The following is a 19,640-nucleotide window of genomic DNA, read 5'->3' as shown; positions in this document are numbered from 1 at the left end:
CTCTCCAGCCCTGGATGAAACAGGAAGTCTGACAGCTTGAGTCTGCAGTGGGACCCCTAGTGTTTTCCCACTCCATGTCCTGGCAGCGTTCCCCAGAAGTACAAACACACACACACAGAGCTCCCATTGTTGCAGCCTTCTCCAGCCCACTGATCCTAATATGGAATGCAGCAGGAAACCCATGATTTCCTGACACTCGGCAAGCTGGAGGAAGCAAGGAAAAACTCCATTTAAAAAGCCCAGCTTTCCTCCATGTTAGATGTGAAGTGGAAAATGGGGAAGATTTAGCAAAATTCCACAGTGTCTTCCCTCAGGCTTGGAGAACAGGGGACCAAAGTGAAACCCTCTAGCTGCTGAAATTTCTAGACTCCCAGGAATGCCCTAGAATTCGGTGAAGATGAGGATTTCTTAACTTGAACTGATGGGGGAAAGGGACAGATGCTTTTAATCACTCTCCCCAGTGTGTTACCTGTCCCAATCAGTATGGTGAGTGAGAGGGCATGTGCCAGCCACCTCGGAGGAGCCTGCAGGGTCCCAGTTACCCCGAGTAAGGCAGAGTGATCTCAAGCCTGCCACGGGCTTGATGGGCTTTGGAAGAAGTGGGAGAAGCAACAGCCACAGCACAGTCACAGCAGCTGCAGCCGCGAGCATGAACTGCCAGGAGGGAAATGACAGCAGCTGCGGCTGCGGTGGCCACGAGGAGAAAAAGATGCTCAAGTGTGTGGTGGTGGGGGACGGCGCCGTGGGCAAGACCTGCCTGCTGATGAGCTACGCCAACGACGCCTTCCCCGAGGAGTATGTGCCCACTGTGTTCGATCACTACGCAGGTAAGAAAAGTGGGAAACCCACCCCTGCGTCACAGGTGTGGGAGGTAACATCCCTGCTTCAGAGGGGCCTGGCTTATCTCCACTGTCAGTCCTGGGTGCAGGCCTGGCGCAAGCCAGGTAGCTGGGCGTCACAGCAACCAAGGTCTTTGCGGTTGTTAGAACAACCTGTATATCAGTTTTATTGTAACCCTTTTCTCCACTTAAACCAAATGAATAATGCTGGGGAAATATGCCGCATTGCCGTCTAGACTTTGGGGCTAGAGATGTTCCTTAATATTTGCCTGAAGATTCATCAACTTTCTTTAATGTGAACATTATAAAATGTAGTGTAATTGCATCACAGTTCTTTTCACCTTTTTGTTTTGTATTGGGGTATAGCTGATTAACAATGTGGTGCGTCACAATTCTCTTTTACAAAAAAAAACCCCACTAGTTACACAACTGGTGAAAGAAGTGTTCTTGCCACTTCTCATATATTCACCCCATGCCATTTATAAATGAAATGCTGAAATTAGTAGTATTAGAACATTCATTTTTCCATAATAATTGGTGCTATCCTGATGTACTTTCATTTTCCTGTGGAAGTAGATTGAAGAAAAAGTATTCAAAGATTTTAAATATCTGTTAGGCAATCTGTATTTTGAATTAAAAGAGGTTTTTAATCAATATGTTTTAAAAGTAAAAATAAAGATTAATATAAAATTTCTTAATTATTTCAACGTATGTCCCGAAAGTACAAAATATGGCATAAAATATTTTAAGGTCTGACAGTTAAGATACTGTAGTTACAGCTTAATTCTTTCGGTTATATTGAGTGTTCCAAAGTTTCTCATGTGATCGCTTATCTAATTTTTTCCACTTTGACTCTTATTTTTCTCTTAATCTCTAAAGTAAATCCGATTAAACTTCTTAAAAGCAAATTCATCAAATGTTTCAATTTACAATAGCCTAGATTTTACAGCTTTTTGGAATATGATGAACTGCTTGATCACTGTAAGATCAGCTTGAGTTACCAGATTTGAGATTTTGTGATAGGGACATTTCTCTTCTTCACTTTGGTTTTGGGTCCAGAGCAGCAGAGGGGAAATAGCCCACAGGAAACCTGTTTGAGTGCTGGCTTTGCTGTGGGACTATTTGAAATCCTTTCTGTAGGAAGTAGCTTCTTTTCTAGAACTAAACAGTCACCTACGTCTCCTCCTCCTGCTAGATGTACCTGATTTATGACACTATTACATAGCAGACAGGGAGAAACCCACAGTGAAAATAGCATCCACTCTCTAACAGGTTTTTCTATATTTGTAGAAATTAAGAGCAAATTTGACCACTAATTCCTTTAAGCTTTTCTGAAATTAGTGGCTGTGCCCAGAGAAGGGTTTCCCTGGTGGCTCAGACGGTAAAGAATCTGCTTGCACTTGGGAGACTTGAATTTGATCCCTGGATTGGGAAAATCCCCTGGAGAAGGGACTGGCAACCCACTCCAGTATTCTTGCCTGGGAAATCCCATGGACAGACAAGCCTGGTGGGCTACAGTCCATAGGGTCACAAAGAGTCAGACATGACTGAGCAACTAAGCACACACACATACATGCCCAGAGAAGAACCTTTTAATGAGAACAGAAAGAAGAGAAGGGCAGATAGACTTTCACCCTGAGGAGAGAAAAAAAAAATCTAAGTGTAAGATTAGGTCTGCAACTTAAGAAAATTAATAGGATCTTGACCATAAACATCTTAGCAAAGGTTATTTATTCTACATTCTCTTTCTGCCAGGCTAGGGAACTGGCAGATTGTTGTTGTCATCCAGTCACTAAGTCTTGTCCAGCTCTTTGAGACCTCTTGGACTGCAGCATGCCAGGCTTCCTTGTCCTTCACTATTTCCTGGAGTTTGCTCAGATTCATGTCCATTGAGTCAGTGATGCCATCCAACCATCTCATCCTCTGTCATCCCCTTCTCCTCCTGCCCTCAATCTTTCCCAACACCAGGGTCTTTTCCAATGAGTTGGTTCTTGGCATCAGGTGGCCAGAGTATCAGAGCTTCACCTTCAGCATCAGTCCTTCCAATGAATAGCCAGGGTTCTTTCCTTTAGGATTGACTGATTTGATCTCCTTACAGTCCAAAGGACTACCTAATTTCAAAAATTGTTAACAACAAAAAAAATAGAACCCACAAGATTTCGAGTGATTTTAAAAATTGCTTATCCGTGGGATTTCCCTAGTGGTCCAGTGGTTAAGAATCTGCCTTGCAACGCATTGGACTCATTGGTTGGGGAGCTAATATCCCGCATGCCATGGCCAACTAAGCCCATATGCCACAACCAGAGGGCCCGCAAGCTGCACTGAAAGATCCCACATGCTGTAACTAAGAACCAATGCAGCAAAATTAAAATAAGTAAATAAATATTTTTTTAAATTACATATCCGATCTCCAACTTTTGGGCAAACCAATTACAGCACAGTGTCACAAAGAAAAAGGATAAAACTGTCTTTAGAGGTAAAATCGGCCTATAAAAAACATCAGAGAGGAAACAAAGGCTGGACCACCTCTAGATTTTACCAGGAACAAATTATTTTGTTTCAGTTGTATACATACTTACTGTTATTTGAGCATTAAAGCATCTAGATTTTGGCTATTCCTTGTTTTAGCTCTCAAGATATCACAGCCACTATTACCAAATACTTTGCTCATAGTTCAGTTCAGTTCAGTCGCTCAGTCATGTCCGACTCTTTGCAACCCCATGAACCACAGCACGCCAGGCCTCCCTGTCCGTTACCAACTCCCAGAGTTTATCCAAACTCATGTCCATTGAATTGGTGATGCCATCCAACCATCTCATTCTCTGTCATCCCCTTCTCCTCCTGCCCTCAATCTTTCCCAGCATCAGGGTCTTTTCCAATGAGTGAGCTCTTCACATCAGGTGGCCAAAATGTTAGAGTTTCAGCTTCAACATCAGTCCTTCCAAAGAACACCCAGGACAGATCTCCTTTAGGATGGACTGGTTGGATCTCCTTGCAGTCAAATGGACTCTCAAGAGTCTTTTCCAACACCATATTTCAAAAGCATCAGTTCTTCGGTGCTCAGCTTTCTTTATAGTCCAACGCCTCACATCCATACATGACTATTGGAAAAACCATAGCCTTGACTAGAGGGACCTTTGTTGACAAAGCAATGTCTCTGCTTTTAAATATGCTGTCTAGGTTGGTCATAACTTTCCTTCCAAGGAGTAAGCGTCTTTTAATTTTATGGCTGCAATCACCATCTGCAGTGATTTTGGAGCCCAGAAAAATAAAGTCTGACACTGTTTCCACTGTTTCCCCATCTATTTCCCATGAAGTGATGGGACCAGCTGCCATGATCTTCGTTTTCTGAATGTTGAGCTTTAAGCCAACTTTTTTGCTCTCCTCTTTCACTTTCATCAAGAGGCTCTTTAGTTCTTCTTCGCTTTCTGCCATAAGCGTGGTGTCATCTGCACATCTGAGGTTATTGATATTTCTCCCGGCAATCTTGATTCCAGCTTGTGCTTATTCCAGCCCAGCGTTTCTCATGATGTACTCTGCATAGAAGTTAAATAACAGGGTGACAATATACAGCTTTGACATACTCCTTTTCCTGTTTGGAACCAGATTGTTGTTCCATGTCCAGTTCTAACTCTTGCTTCCTGACCTGCATATAGGTTTCTCAAGAGGCAGGTCAGGTGGGTCTGATATTCCCATCTCTTTCAGAATTTTCCGCAGTTTATTGTGATCCACACAGTCAAAGGCTTTGGCATCATCAATAAAGCAGAAATAGCTGTTTTTCTGGAACTCTCTTGCTTTTTCCATGATCCAGCAGATGTTGGCAATTTGATCTCTGTTTCCTCTGCCTTTTCTAAAAACAGCTTGAACATCTGGAAGTTCATGGTTCACATATTGCTGAAGGCTGGTTTGGAGAATTTTGAGCATTACTTTAGTAGCGTGTGAGATGAGTGCAATTGTGTGGTAATTTGAGCATGCTTTGGCATTGCCTTTCTGTGGAATGAAAACTAACCTTTTCCAGTCCTGTGGCCACTGCTGAGTTTCCAAATTTGCTGACATATTGAGTGCAGCACTTTCACAGCATCATCTTTTAGGATTTGAAATAGCTCAACTGGAATTCCATCACCTCCACTAGCTTTGTTCGTAGTGATGCTTCCTAAGGCCCACTTGACTTAACATTCCAGGATATCTGGCTCTAGGTGAGTGATCACACCATCATGATTATCTGGGTCGTGAAGATCTTCTTCGTACAGTTCTGTACAGTTCTTTTGCACATAGTAGCCACTCCCAAACATTGTTACTTTTACATTTTGTACATTTTTTAAGTACACAGTATCTCACAAGCTTACACTTCGTACCTTTTTAAAGTACACAATATCTCACATCTTTAAGGGAAATAAAGATGTGAGCCATATACACCTTTGTATATGAAGCCCAATGAAGTGAACATTTTTATCAGTAGAGAGATCTTCTCCACCACAAAGACCCTAACTCTCTTTACCACCATCCTCTTCATGTATGAACTGATTGAACGTAAACCCTGATACAGTCACATGAAAATCCACAGTCAACTGTAGAAGACCTCATGATCTCTTCTCCATATGGAGAAGTATTCAGTATCTAGTCCATGGGTCCTTCTGGCTCATTCTGCAGTGACAACCTGCAACTAGTTTACTGAGTCTTTGGAAAACTGAAGTCAAGGAATTCAGAAAAATTCAAGTCAAAGAAAGCCTATCCCTTAGAGATGTGAAAGGGCTTCCCTTCTGGTTCCACTGGTAAAGAAAGTACCTGCAATGTGGGAGACTGGGTTTGATCCCTGGGTTGGGAAGATCCCTTGGAGAAGGGAAAGACTACCCACTCCAGTATTCTGGCCTGGAGAATTTCATGAGCTGCACAGATTTTTCCCTAATAACTACCTATCTTAGAAAGGTAAAGATATAATAGTATGGTCACATCTGCATACTGCTCAAAGTAGTGAGCTCTGAAGCCAGAGCAGCCCAATTCTAATATTGACTCTGCCATTACTGTGTGGCCTTAAGTAAGTTGCTCAACTTCTCTGTGCCTCAGTTGTCATGAATCTTTTAAAGGGACAGTAGAGATATTAAGGTCATGAGAACAAAATAAATTAATACATGTAGTTCTTAGAACAATGGCTTACATATGGTAAGTATTAGGTACATAGCAGCTACTATGATTAAGCATAGGGATGAAATGGTTAGATAGCATCACCAATTCAATGGACATGAATCTGAGCAAACTCTGGGTGATAGTGAAGGATGGGGAAGCCTGGCATGCATGGGGTCAGTCCATGGGGTCACAAAGAATCGGACACAACCAAGCAACTGAACAACAAAATCTTATATACACAATCAATAAACAAGGTCTTATTGCATGGCACAGGGAATTACATTCAATCTCCTGTGAAAAGCCATAATGGAAAAGAATATAAAAAATTATATATACATGTATAACTAAATCACTTTGCTATATAGCAGAAATCAACACAATGTTTTAAATCAACTGTACTTCAATAAGAAAAAAGAATAGGGTCTCTACACTTGAATACAGATATGAAAAGGAATTAAAGTATAATTAAAAGATAAAGGCTACAACCAGGAAGAATATCATTACAAGAGTGTCCTCCAAATGGAACAGGGTATGATTGAATGTGTATATTGTCCTTATAATATAGTCATCATATTTACTGATAATTGATAAATATGTCCACATGGAGTAATTGTAGTTGGATATTCACTTGAGAGGAAATATTAGTTTTGCAAGAGTGATTGTAAAAAAATCAACAACCAACTAGAAAAGAAATGTTTTTAAGTTTTATGAATCTTGGTTTTTTTCCCTCCATCCTACCTACCAAAATCCAAAAGTACATCTGCCAAAAAAAAAATGTACATCTGCTCAATGTAGCTTTCCTTGTCTCTCCAAGGAAAATTCCTTGCTCCTTCCTCAACCCATGTCCAGAAATGTGTCAACATTGCCAGAACACAACTTCCACAATTGAGAGCAATTTGCTTGTTTCCTTACTTCCCCACTGCCACTATACTATAAACTCCTGAAAGAAAGGGTCATATCTTGTCAAAACTAGTGTTCTATTCTATGTTATTGGGACTTTCTTGATGGTCCAGGAGTTATGAGTCCAAGCGCTCCCTGCCAAGGACCTAGGTTCAAACCCTGGTCAGGGAACTTAGATCCCAAAAGCTGTAGTGTGGCCAAAAAGGAAAAAAAAAACTCTCAGTCTTCATCTTACTTGGTCTCTTGGAGGCTTTTCTTATGGCTTATACTCTCCTTCTTGAAACACTCCCTTGGTTCCTGGGATATAACATTCTCCTAGTTTTTATTCCCCTCAATGGCAATTCTCTATCTCCTCTGCTGCCTTCTCCATCTCTTCCCTATCACTATACATCAGCATATTTTAATATTCAGTCTCTCCATCGTCTTCTCTATCTGTGCCCAAGTTGATTGTATCTAGTCCCATGGACTTAAATACTGTTTATACACTGAAGAAGGAGATGGCAACCCACTCGTGTTCTTGCCTGGAGAATCCCAGGGACGGCGGAGCCTGGTGGGCTGCATAGTCCAGTCTGTGGGGTCGCATAGAGTCGGACACGACTGAAGCAACTTAGCAGCAGCATACACCGATAACTCCGAAATGTATAGCTCTACCACATTAAAAAAAAAAAAAATACCCGACTCAGATTCATATATCCAACTGTTAATCTGGATATCTAATAGACATCTCAAACTTAACCTGTCCAAAGCAGAATTTTTGTTAATTCTCCCAATCTGCTCCTCCTCTAGTGTTCCCAATAGAAGTATGTGACTACTGTTTTCCAACCAGTTGCTCAGAACAAAAACTTTGGTATTATCCCTAACTGCTTTCTCCCCTTGACAGTACCTTCCACATCGCTCCATCCAAACCACTAGTTATTACCCCTTCCTACTACAAATCAGGTCAATATTCAATATACATCTCAAGCCTGATCACTTCTCACCACTCCCCTGCTTTCATTCTTGTCCACACCACCATCATTCCTCATCCAAACGTCTATCATCACATCCCAGTTCCCTGCTTCCAGTCTGGCCCCCTCCAGTCAGTTTTTCACAGAGGGACTACCCACAGCCCCAAATCCACCAATCACCTCCCTTCACCCTAAGACTCCATCATTTATCACAGTCTCCAAGGCACTCCATGACTTGGGCCCTGTTATCTCCCCAACCTCCAGTTCTAACACTCTGCTCTGCAGTATTTTTGCTTGAGCCACACCAGCCATCTTGATGTTCTTCAGCCACACCAAACCTCATCTTCCCTTGAAGGTTATGCTTTTGCTCTACCCCCAACCTGACCTTATTCCCTCCAGATCCCCCTCAGTGTCAACTGATCACATTGTTTAATGCATTCACACAAACACCAACACGCATGCCTACAGAGTCACTCTTTAACTTTTTATCCTGCTTCATCTTTCTTCATAAGATTTAACACTACTTGACATTATTCTTATATTTCTTTGCCTACTATTTTTATCCTGTATTGGAATGTAAACTCCATGAGGGCGAGGGCTTTGTCTTGTTCTCTGCTCTATCTCCATCTTCTAAAATAGAACTCAAAATCCAGTGTACTCTCAAAAGACAGTTACTGAATTAATGCATTAGAATGTCTTAATCATCTCGTTCCTCCTGTGCTTAGATAAATTCCTGGTCCATTAAAACTTTGATGAATAAATGAACAAATTGTCAGTCCAATAGATGTCTCTTTAGGAAGGAAACTTATAAAATATTTATTAAATATATTATATTTGTTAACTATTTTGTTCACAGAATTATAATACAGCATTGAATTTTCTTGATCTAATGGGCCAATGTCATGTCTATTTGCTTAGTCGTGTCCAACTCTTTGCAACTGCATGAACTGTAGCCTGCCACGCTTCTCTATCCATGGAATTCTCCAGGAAAGAATACTGGAATGGGTTTTCATCTCCTTCTCCAGCGGGTCTTTCCAACCTAAAGATCAAAACTGGGTCTACCACATTGCAGGCAGATTCTTTACCAACTGAGCCACCAGGGAAGCCCAATGTATTCAGTGTAAAAATTTCACTTGGAAACAGACAGGATGTACTCAAATTCCTCCATTTACATTATATTTAAAAGTTTACATAAATTTTGAGTGGCCCATTCATTTATAGTTCTTTATAAAAGAGCATGTTCCAGAGTAACTCCAAGTTCAACTAAGAGCTAGGTCTAAAAACTGAGGACAGTTAAAGGAAGATTAAAAAGTCCACAGATGTGCCTAAGAAATATCTCTGGGCACTGTTTCCTATTCCCAGTGATGACTCTAGGTGTCCTAACAACCTTTAGAGATTTCACAGCTTACCACAGAATAACCATATTTCTTCTCCCATCCTGGCTTCATCTTATCTTCAGCTTTGAGTTTTGTGGCAGACATCTCACGGATAAAGTAGTATCAATTAATGTTTCACACCACATATGTCATAAGGATAACACTTCCATTTCTAGTTTAGTTAGATTGTATGTTGAGTTGGATTATGCTTCTGGTTTGTCTGTTGATGTGTGTGGCATAAAAGCATCCCATTCAAGTTAAAGCCTCTGCCTGATGTACCTCACTCACCATTTCATTTATCCTCTGTGTGAGAATCAGTCATGTCTGTGGCTCTTTCGCCTATCACCCATCTCTCTAGGAAAACCACCTGTGTTTAAAAAATTTATGTTGTCACTATTTGCAAACCCGGCTGCCTATGCAGGAAATTAACACAATTTGTGGAAAAGGGAAAAACAGTTTGTTGCTCTATCAGCTGAATGAGATGTAAAAGGATGTTGTTCTCACAGAGAGCTTAAAGTCAATTCTAAACTTTTTCCACCTAATTAAATGATGATTGGTCCAAGGTAGACTCCATCATAACCCTAATGGCCAGAGCACTGGATGGAAACTATGTCCAATCCAGAAGGAAAAAAATAATAAACAGTAAATAAAACAAAGTCCCAGGCCTATACAGTGTTATGACACAGTTCTGCCCCTTCAGGAATATTTACTCAGGAGTTTCTCTTTTGTTCTTTCCAAAGATACCTGTGAGTCTCTGGAGAATGGATGAGATTCATTTTTTGTAAGCCAAAAGAAAACCTAAAACACCTCTCATGGGACTATGAAATAAATCAGCAGGCTTTTAACCTTAGGCAAAAATATAAAAGAAGTGTGTGAAAGAGGAGACAAGAATGGGCCAGTCAAATCTCTCTGTTCAAAACTCCAACATGATGCTCAAAAGCCCAATATCTTATAGGTATTCCACTCTCCAATGTCTCTTCATGAGGCAGTGTGATAGTGCGATGAGTGATGTTTTTCTGGACTCTTGGAGGCCACACCAAAGGTAGAGTAACAGGAATTGTACAGATAGTTCCTTCCACAGTCTACACTGTGATGCCTGTGAGCACGAGCACATTCAGAGGCTCAGGGGTGGAAATTACACTCGGAAAGCCAAAGCATACTGCAGAGGAGTAAACTGTGAGCTTCACCTCTTAGGACTAAGAAGGAATAGAAGAGGGAAAAAGAGAATTAAGTATCTGTGACCATAGCAACCCAAGAAAAGTCATGCTCCAGGGATTAGAAACTACATCTGCAGTTCATAACCCTCCTGCATTTCAGATTTAGCTGGCAACAAACCAAGGCCTGTGACCAATTCATGCTTCAGTGGACAGACTCCCTGTGACCAAGACTTTTAGTTCCACACAGCCTGGCTCCTTTCACTGCCCAAGCTAGGAAACCCTTCATAAAGTTTACTACTGATTGCCCAACAAAGTTGGGCTTCAGGTAATCAGTACTTCATTTCCAGGATGGCATTTTCAGAATCGGCCATCACTCCCTCTTGTGGTGGGGCAAAGAGAAAACTTGGCTCAGCAATGGCCCAGTACATTGGATATCTTTGTTTTGGAATGTAGTTGGCCTATTCCACAAAGGCAATAGAAAGGTGGGCAACTCACGTGAGGCCTCTGAGGAAAGGACAGGCATGAAAACTCAACAGAAATCATCTCGCTCACCAATTCTGAGCACAAGATCACAAGGCTCTACAGAGGTCCTACCCTCTGTGTAGAGACACAGGTTCTAATAAGGCTGAAAATTTACTTTCCCACAAACAAAAATCAATGCCATCCCTTGGTTAGTTAGCAGAATCCAAACAGTTAATTTTCTGGGTATAACTCAGTCAAGACAAATTCCACCGAGAACTCAAAAGGGACCCACTGTGAATCACTGACTGGCCTGGCATCATTCCTGAATACTCTGAAGTCCACCAACTTTTTGGATGTGCCTAATTCTCACCAGACAGAAGGACCTATTCATGTGTATTCATTCAGCGTTTTGTACTGGTTCACAATACAGCTTTTATTTATGATGTTCCTCATTCGCAGCCTCAGTTTGAATTTCATTATGGCCACGTGTAATCCTACAAGCAGTGTGGTACTATTTAATTACAAAACCCAAACGCTACTAGAATATGTACTAACAACAATAACAATAGCTACACACTTACAAAGTCCTTGCTATGAGCATATTTTGAGATGTTTTCATACATCAATTCATTGTATCCTCATAATGAACCAATGAGGTATTAATTTTCCTAAATTTGACTGGTGAGGAAACCAAGTCTCAAAGTTATTAACCAATTTGCTAAGGTTAAATAACTTGTAATGAAGTAAGTGGAGGCCATGAAATAGTAAATAAACAATGTAAGCAGTGTGTAGGTTTAGAGCTAATCACATGAATCAAAACCTCACTGTTAGTTAGGATATGCTAACCTGTTCTAACAAATAGAGCCAAACATGTAAGGGATTAACACCTTGCTAATTTATGGTCCTGAATAGGTATTTATGTCAGTTGGGCTACTTTCCTTCATTTAGTCATTTAGGGACCCAGGTTATTTTCATTTTGTGATCCCACCGTCCCTTAAGATCTCCCATCCAACCAGACTACTGAGAAAGAGCATGGTGGAGAGGCTTGCATGGAAAGTTTTGTGTGCCAGGCCTGGAAGTGACAGCCCATTTCCAGTCAAACTCCAAAGCAGATAACTTAGTCATGAGGCCACATCTATGTCTAAGGGAAGCTGGGAAATAAAAACAAACCCACCTATGTGCCTAGAAGGGGGTAGAATGAATTTTAATGGAATCTAGCCATCTCTGTTTGCATCAAACTCTCTAGCCATCAAATATTCCTGCGCATTTTTTCCTATATATAAAACAAAATTTTTCTCAAGAGGGATCACAGAGTCCAATATTTCAGTGAAGCAGGTTGAAATCTAGCATCTGCAAGTGATGCCTGGTCCTTTCCATTTGATGGAGACACGGTTCCTGTGGTCAGGAGAAGACTCATTATCTCCCCCATATATACAGTCACCTCTTAGCCAATGATAGAAGAGATGAGATAACCAAAATACCCAAACCCCCTTTCAGGAAAGAAAAGAATAGGAGAGATATAGCAATAACAGAATCCAGATAGCAAATGTTGGGAAGACTCCCTGACCTAGCAGTGGGAGACGTTTCTTGAACTGACCCTTATGTTGTTCTCCAGGAGGGATTTCTTTGTCCATTATTCTGAACTTCCCCTAGCTTGGGTCTCTGGGGAGTTCCTCTTCCTCTTTCATTATCCTTCATGACACACATCTGAATTGGGCCTCAGGGACTCTGTCTTTCTTAAGAGTCACACAACTTTCACAGCCTGCCTCTTGCTTGTGCAATTTCATGCCTCAAGTATTATTTTTATAGTCATAAGAGCATTTAGTCCAAGTTTGGAGCTTCTTTGGAAATGCAGTTCTCTCAAGAACTTTTTCGGAGAAGGCAATGGCAACCCATTCCAGTACTCTTGCCTGGAAAATTCCATGGACAGAGGAGCCTGGTAGGCTGCAGTCCATGGGGTCGCTAGGAGTCGGACACGACTGAGCGACTTCACTTTCACTTTTCATTGTCATACATTGGAGAAGGAAATGGCAACCCACTCCAGGGTTCTTGCCTGGAGAATCCCAGGGACGGGGGAGCCTGGTGGGCTGCCGTCTATGGGGTCACACAGAGTCGGACACAACTGAAGCAACTTAGCAGCAGCTGCAGCAGCAAGAGCTTATTAAGTTTCTGGTTAGTTCTCAGTACTCAGTAACCACATCCAAGACCAAAGTGAGTATTTCCTAGACATACTTCTTAAAAATACTTTGTTTGCCTCATCTAGCCAATGCCTGTTGCTCTCAAATTAACAATAGCTACGTATAGGGCATATGAAGCAAAAGGCTTTATGTGACTTCATACGACTTCATGTGACTTCATATGACTTCATGTGATTCTGCTGTTGGGTAGCACTTTGTGTTGCTCTATATCTAGACAGAATATGAGAGGATATGGTGGGCAAGAGTGGTGATCTGGGCCAGGTCTGCAAGTGGCAGGCATGACATCTCTTTATATTTCTTTGGACAGAAGTTAAACCCTAGGCCACACTTACAGAAGTTAGCTATATGCCCAAAGAAAGAGTAAACAGATTTCAATGAACACTTAGTAATCATCACATTTGCTAAGCTGAAATGTCTTACATCAAATACAATAAACTCATAAACAATATAAATTTCCCTAAGGATCATATTTAGATGCTCATTCAACTACAAATGAAATACCTGTATTTCCCAAATTTTCCCAGTACCTGCTTGTCAAAAATGCAGATTCTGCAAACTGGTGCAGCCACTATGGAAAACAATATGGAGGTTCCTTAAAAAAACTAAATATAGAGCTACCATGTTGTTGTTGTTCAGTTGCCCAGTTTGTCCATCTCTTTGCGACCCCAAGAACTGCAGCACGCCAGGCCTCTCTATCCCTCACCACTCCCGAAGTTCATGTCCATTGCATGGCCATCCAGCCATCTCATCCTCTGACACCTTCTTCTTCTTCTGCCCTCAATCTTTCCCCGCATCAGGGACTTTTCCAATGAGTCAGCTGTTTGCATCAGATGACCAAAATACTGGAAGTTTCAGCTTCAGCATCAGTCCTTCCAATGAGTGTTCAGGGTTAACTTCCCTTAAGATTGACTGGTTTGACCCCCTTGCTGTTCAAGGGACTCTCAGGGGTCTTCTCCAGCACCACAGTTCAAAGGCATCAACTCTCTGGCGCTCCACCTTCTTTATGGTCCAGCTCTCACAACCATACGTGACCACTGGGAAGATCAGTGGTCTTCATATGGTAGCTGGATCATATGGTAGCTCTTTTTGGTTTTTGTTTTTTGTTTTTTTTAATAAAAGGACAAAAAGAGCCACCATGTGATCCAGCAATCCCACTCATTGGCATATATCCAGAAAAGATGAAGTCCAATTCAAAAAGATACATGCTCCTCAATGTTTATAGCAGCACTATTTACAATAGCAAAACATGGAAACAACCCAAATGCCCATCAACAGATGATCAGTTTAAGAAGATGTACTATGTAATTATAGTATGTATGTATATACACACACACACGCACACACACACACACACACACACACACACAGTGGAATATTACTCAGTCATTAAAAAAGAATGAAACATTGCCATTTGCAGCAAACGTGGGTGGATCTGGAGAATACATACTAAGTGAAGTAAGTCAGACAGACAAAGAGAAACATTATATGACATCACTTATACAGAGAATCTAAAAAATAATACAAATGAATCTATATACAAAACAGAACCATACTCACAGACATAAAAAACAAACTTATGGTTACTAAAGGGGAAAGGCAGTGGGGGGAGGGATAAATTAGAAGTATAGGATTAATGGATATATACTGCTATATATAAAATGAAAAAGCAACAAGAATTACCTGTATAACACAGGGAATAATATTCAACATCTTGTGATACATATATACAGATTATTTTCTGTTATATTTCAATTTTTAAAAAAGGAAAACTATACTTCAATTTAAAAAGGAAAAATATGCAGATTTCTTTGGTCCATGCCAGAACTTCTATACCAGAGAAAGAGCTGTAAATATAAATTTCAGCAAGCATCCTAAGAAATTCTTATTAGGTAAACATATGAAATAATCATTTTGTAGTTCAAAACCATTTGGGTATCATAGGTTCATATAGTTCAATCTAATATAATTTAGAACATTCAGAAAATCCTTCCTTACGCTATAAAGATGCCTAAAAATCAAGTGATGAGAAAAATTCTATAACCAACCATCAATCATTGAAAGGGCTTCCCTGGTGGCTCAGACAGTAAGCAATTTGCCTGCAATGCAGGAAACCAGGTTTTGATCCCTGGGTCAGGAAGACCTCTTGGAGAAGGGCATGGCAACCCACTCCAGTATTCCTGCCTGGAGAATTCCATGGACAGAGAAGCCTGGTGGGCTTACAGTCCATGGGGTCGCAAAGAGTCGGACAAGACTGAGAGACTACCACTTTCACTTTCACACTTTCAATCAGTAAAAAGCTAGTTGAAAATAAGTACATATATATATCATTTCTTGACTTAGTTTTTAACAGGAGAAATTGTATAAGACAGAAGAGGTCTTTAGAGCCTTTCAGAAACAGCTAGCAAATTCCTAAATGAGGAAACAGAGTCCTTTATAAAAAGATCTGTGACCATGGCTGGGACATAGGGAGACCTTGGAAGAAAGAATTCACAAGGATGAAAATCAGAAAGTGGCGGGGGGTGGGGGTAGAAGGGATGCCTGGGAGGAAAGGGAAAAGCCTCAGAGACTCACAACAGAGAAGAGTGGGAGTTGTAAAATGGAGTGGAAAGAAGACTCATTAGGGAAATTTGGGTGCACCAAGCACCAGCTGCTGAAAGCGAAGCCTCAGGCGTGATTGGCAAAGCTGCCAAGCATGAATCGCCGTTCACTGAGCCTGCTGTATGCAAAACAATAGTCAGCAAGACTGTGAGACCTTCGGAGTGGGCACTGAGGAAAGCTTAGAGAACACCTACTGTCATGGGAAGAAGCAAAGGAGTTTTAAAACACAGGAAAGAGCCTGGGATCCTTGGGGAGGTTTGGGTACAGCTCTGTCCTGGATGCAGTTCTTGCTTTTCCATATCTATCCAGCCCTGTGATTGTGAAATGAACATAAACATCTGTTTCCCCTCTGCAGATCTTTCTGTTCTTCTTCGTGCTTTGACCTAATATTTGGAGAAAAGAAGGAGGGAAAAAAAACAAAAATGGAAAGTTGCCTAAAATTCCATTTCTCGGAGTCTAAAAAAGCTTTTACTTGGGCTAGAATCTGGTTTCTGAAAAAGATAGGATGTAAAGCCAGGGAGAGACAGAAATTTGGTAACTGGGACTTAGGCACCCTTACCTGGACAATGACCAGCACTCCTGCCATTGGGGACCTCTTTCAAGTCTCTCTCTCACTGTTTTAATACATATAAATCAGTCAGCCAGGCTTCAGAATGCAATTCAACTTGCCAACAAGAGAGAAACAATTCTCTGTGTAGCCTGAGCAGAATGTATCATAATGAAAAAAAAACTGCTTCATAATCCTCTTGGAATAATATTTATAGTTTATTAATAAAATAGTAATTGTGTCTGTGGGTATTCAGTTGCTCAGTTTTGTCTGACTCTTTGAGACCCCATGGACTGTAGCCCACCAGTCTTCTCTGTTCATGGAGTTTTCCAGGCAAGGATACTGGAGTGGGATGCCATTTCCTCCTCCAGGGGATCTTCCCAACCCAGGGACTGAAACTACCTCTCTTGTGTCTCTTGCATCAGCAGGCAGATTTTTACCACTGTGCCACCTGGGAAGCCCAAAATAGTAATTAATTAATGTTAGTTAGCTATTATTTAATATGCACCAAGCCCTTTACTTTGCTGTCTTCTTTAAGCCTCATATTTTCTCTGGCAGTAATATCTTCATGTCATAGAGAAGAAAATTGGAAGTCAGAGAAGTAATCAGTCCAATGTCACAGGACCAGGAAGTGGCAGAATTGGGGTTAAAATCTGTCAGCTCAAATATTAACTCCTCAGGAGGCCAAACCAAAGCACCCTGATTTAATTGACCACCATTTCAACACCTATTTATTTTCTCTATAGTAATTATCTTACTTGTTTATTCATTTATCCATTGCTTGTCTCACTGTAGAATGTATATTTCACGAAGGCAAGGTTCTTTCTGCCTCATTTATTCTTATGACCCCAGTGCCTGGAATTAGCCTAAAATACAATGGACACCAGAAATGCCGACTGAATGAATGACACAAAAATCCCACAGTTTTAACCACTGCATTATACTAAAGTCAGCACCCCATGTGAACTGTCAGGATCATTTTCTATGTTAAAATTTGGTCCTCCCTCATCCTATATATCCTAAACATCATGATCATTCATTCAGAAATAGTGTCTTGGGGGGACTCTTCCTGTGGTCCAGTGGTTGAGACGCTGCTTCCAATGCTGGTGGCACGGGTTGGATATCTAAGATCCCACATGCTGCATGGCATGGCCAAAAAAAAGGTAATGTATCAGGTTTGCTTAAAACTTTCTAAAACAATTTTATTCTTCTAGGGGAAATAATCCAAAAGCTTTTGCTTTAAGCCAAATTTCAAACTTGTGAGTTGAGTGATTTCACTAGGCAAAAATTGCTTTTCCTAATTATATTAAGGATTTCGGTTCTATCTCTTGTTGTTTTGGATGCTATATCCTAGAGGCAAAAAGAAAATTTTAATTCCCTAAAATATGTACTGTAAAACTTTTTTCAAGTAATTAGATTAATAAAGAGAAAAGCAATAAGTCAATAATCTCCTTAATGCATACCAGGTGTAAACTTCCTAAAAACTGTGAATGATGTTTATAAAATGTCACCATTCCGTAGAAAGTATACTAATTTTCAGCTGATAAGAAAAGTCATGAACATACATGTCAATAATGGGGTACATTATACTTGTTATAAGAAAAGCTATTTGGAAAAAAAAAAAAGTTATGCTCTTTCTCAAGTCTCCTCTCTGCTCTTATTGGATAAACTTGCACTCTGAGCCTTAAGCGCTTCTTTCTTCAACTAAAATGAATTTCATATGAAATTTACAATAGTTCAAGCTAGTAAATACTAGCATTAAGAATTTTCAATAGTAAACATGGTTTTAACCAAACTTTTCACAAGAAACAGAGTTGATGTTGTTGTCTAGCTGCTGAACCATACCCACCTCTTCTGTGACCCCATGGACTGTAGCCCACCAGGCTCCTCTCTCCATGGATTTTCCAGGCAAGAACACTGGCATAGGTTTCCATTTCTTTCTCCAGGGGATCTTCCTGGGATCCTCCCAGGGACCCAGGGATCCAACCCACATCTCCTGCAGTGACAGGCAGAATCTTTACCACTCAGCCACTAGGGAAGCCCACAAGAGACAGAGTGACTGTCAAATCTTAAGTGTCGACATCAGGCATAAACTTTGCTGTAGAGGTTGTTCCCTTCATTTCGTTCACTTACCCTCCTAATAACTCTCCTTACCAAGTCCTCCCCTTAGATAAACTGAATCTTTTAGGCTGTAGATGAAAGCCATTTCCTCTCAAGTTATAAAAGATTGATCAACCTTCATTTTCATCCTCAGAATAATGGCTTTTAACATATTTGAAAACCAAGGAAATTTTCATCCCTTTCGTCCTCAGACAATATTCCCAGATCATTTCAACTCCTTTCACAGACATTTGACTGTTCTTTCCCCATTTTTAATAGGCCACTTCTCATGAGTTCACTTCAAGGAAATCACAAACAACTTTCATTCTGAATCTTTAGCCAGCACCCAGTAAGTGGCTTTTGTCATTTTTTCAGTAGTAAAGGGTATCTCATCAACATGGTTAGGTGCATTCAACCCTAACAGGATGTAGAAATCTAGACTAAATAATGTTTTTGATCACCTCTATCTTTGAGGTTTTTTTCTTTGTTGTTAGGGAAATTAATGTGTCCTTAGATTGACACATTCTTTGGTATTACAAGAGATATATTGTTCCCAGTGGTTACCATAGATCACTGTATTTTATACCACTGAACACTCTATCATTGTAACAGATATGCTAGTCTTACTAGGATTTAGAATGTAGTAGATTACAAATCATCCTGAAGCATTTTTTAGGCTGTACTCGCTTCCTACCAGTGAGTACATTAAAAGCTTCTCTAGAAGAGTGTACATCAGACCAACATCCTATTTAATGACCTCACCAATTACCAAAGATTGAACCCCAGTTTCACAAAAGACATTCTGTTCCAGAGTAATCTAGATTTTTCTGGACACAGGAAGAAATTTTAAGCTCCAAGCTTTGAACAAAGCCTGAAGCGTACCTTCAAGCGATCATGGGTTATTGTGGACCATACCACATCATCAATTAACCTTAAGTCTCATAATTTACACAGTAAAAGAAATTACTTCACTTTGTGTTTATTTATATTTGTGGGTCCTCAAGAGATTTCCAAAATTTCAACTGATGTGCAAGTGCAGGAGGTTGTGGTGGTGGGGAAGGAGTGAAAGGGGGTTGGGAATATAGATTATTAGATGCATAGCTTTCAAAACACCCACACAACATTTGGGGGCTTCCCTGGTGGCTTAGATGGTAAAGAATCTGCCTGAAATGTGGGAGACCCAGGTTTGATCCCTGAGTTGGGAAGATTCCCTGGACAAGGGAATGGCAACCCACTCCAGTATTCATTCCTGGAGAGTTCCATGGACAGAGGAGCCTGGTGGGCTATAATCCATGGGGTCACAAAGAGTTGGACACAACAAAGCAACTAACCCAAAAAAATAACTTTTGCACACATTTGGAAAAATACATTTTATTTGCATTTGGGTCACAA

General features: G+C 40.6%; 1 protein-coding gene across 1 annotated transcript in view; it reads left to right on the top strand.

Annotated features, from left to right (window-relative positions):
• Nucleotides 1-262: 262 nt before the first annotated feature.
• RHOJ (ras homolog family member J) overlaps nucleotides 263-19,640 on the top strand; it is a 94,210-nt gene continuing 74,832 nt past the window's right edge. The window contains exon 1 of the mRNA XM_068964737.1: nucleotides 263-827. Coding sequence (XP_068820838.1) covers nucleotides 584-827 — 244 coding nt within the window. The 5' untranslated portion in view covers nucleotides 263-583. The remainder of the gene's footprint in view (nucleotides 828-19,640) is intronic.

Source organism: Capricornis sumatraensis, chromosome 2 (genome assembly GCF_032405125.1).
Source record: "Capricornis sumatraensis isolate serow.1 chromosome 2, serow.2, whole genome shotgun sequence".
Lineage (NCBI taxonomy): Eukaryota > Metazoa > Chordata > Mammalia > Artiodactyla > Bovidae > Capricornis > Capricornis sumatraensis.
This window is presented reverse-complemented; position numbering and strand designations above follow the sequence as displayed.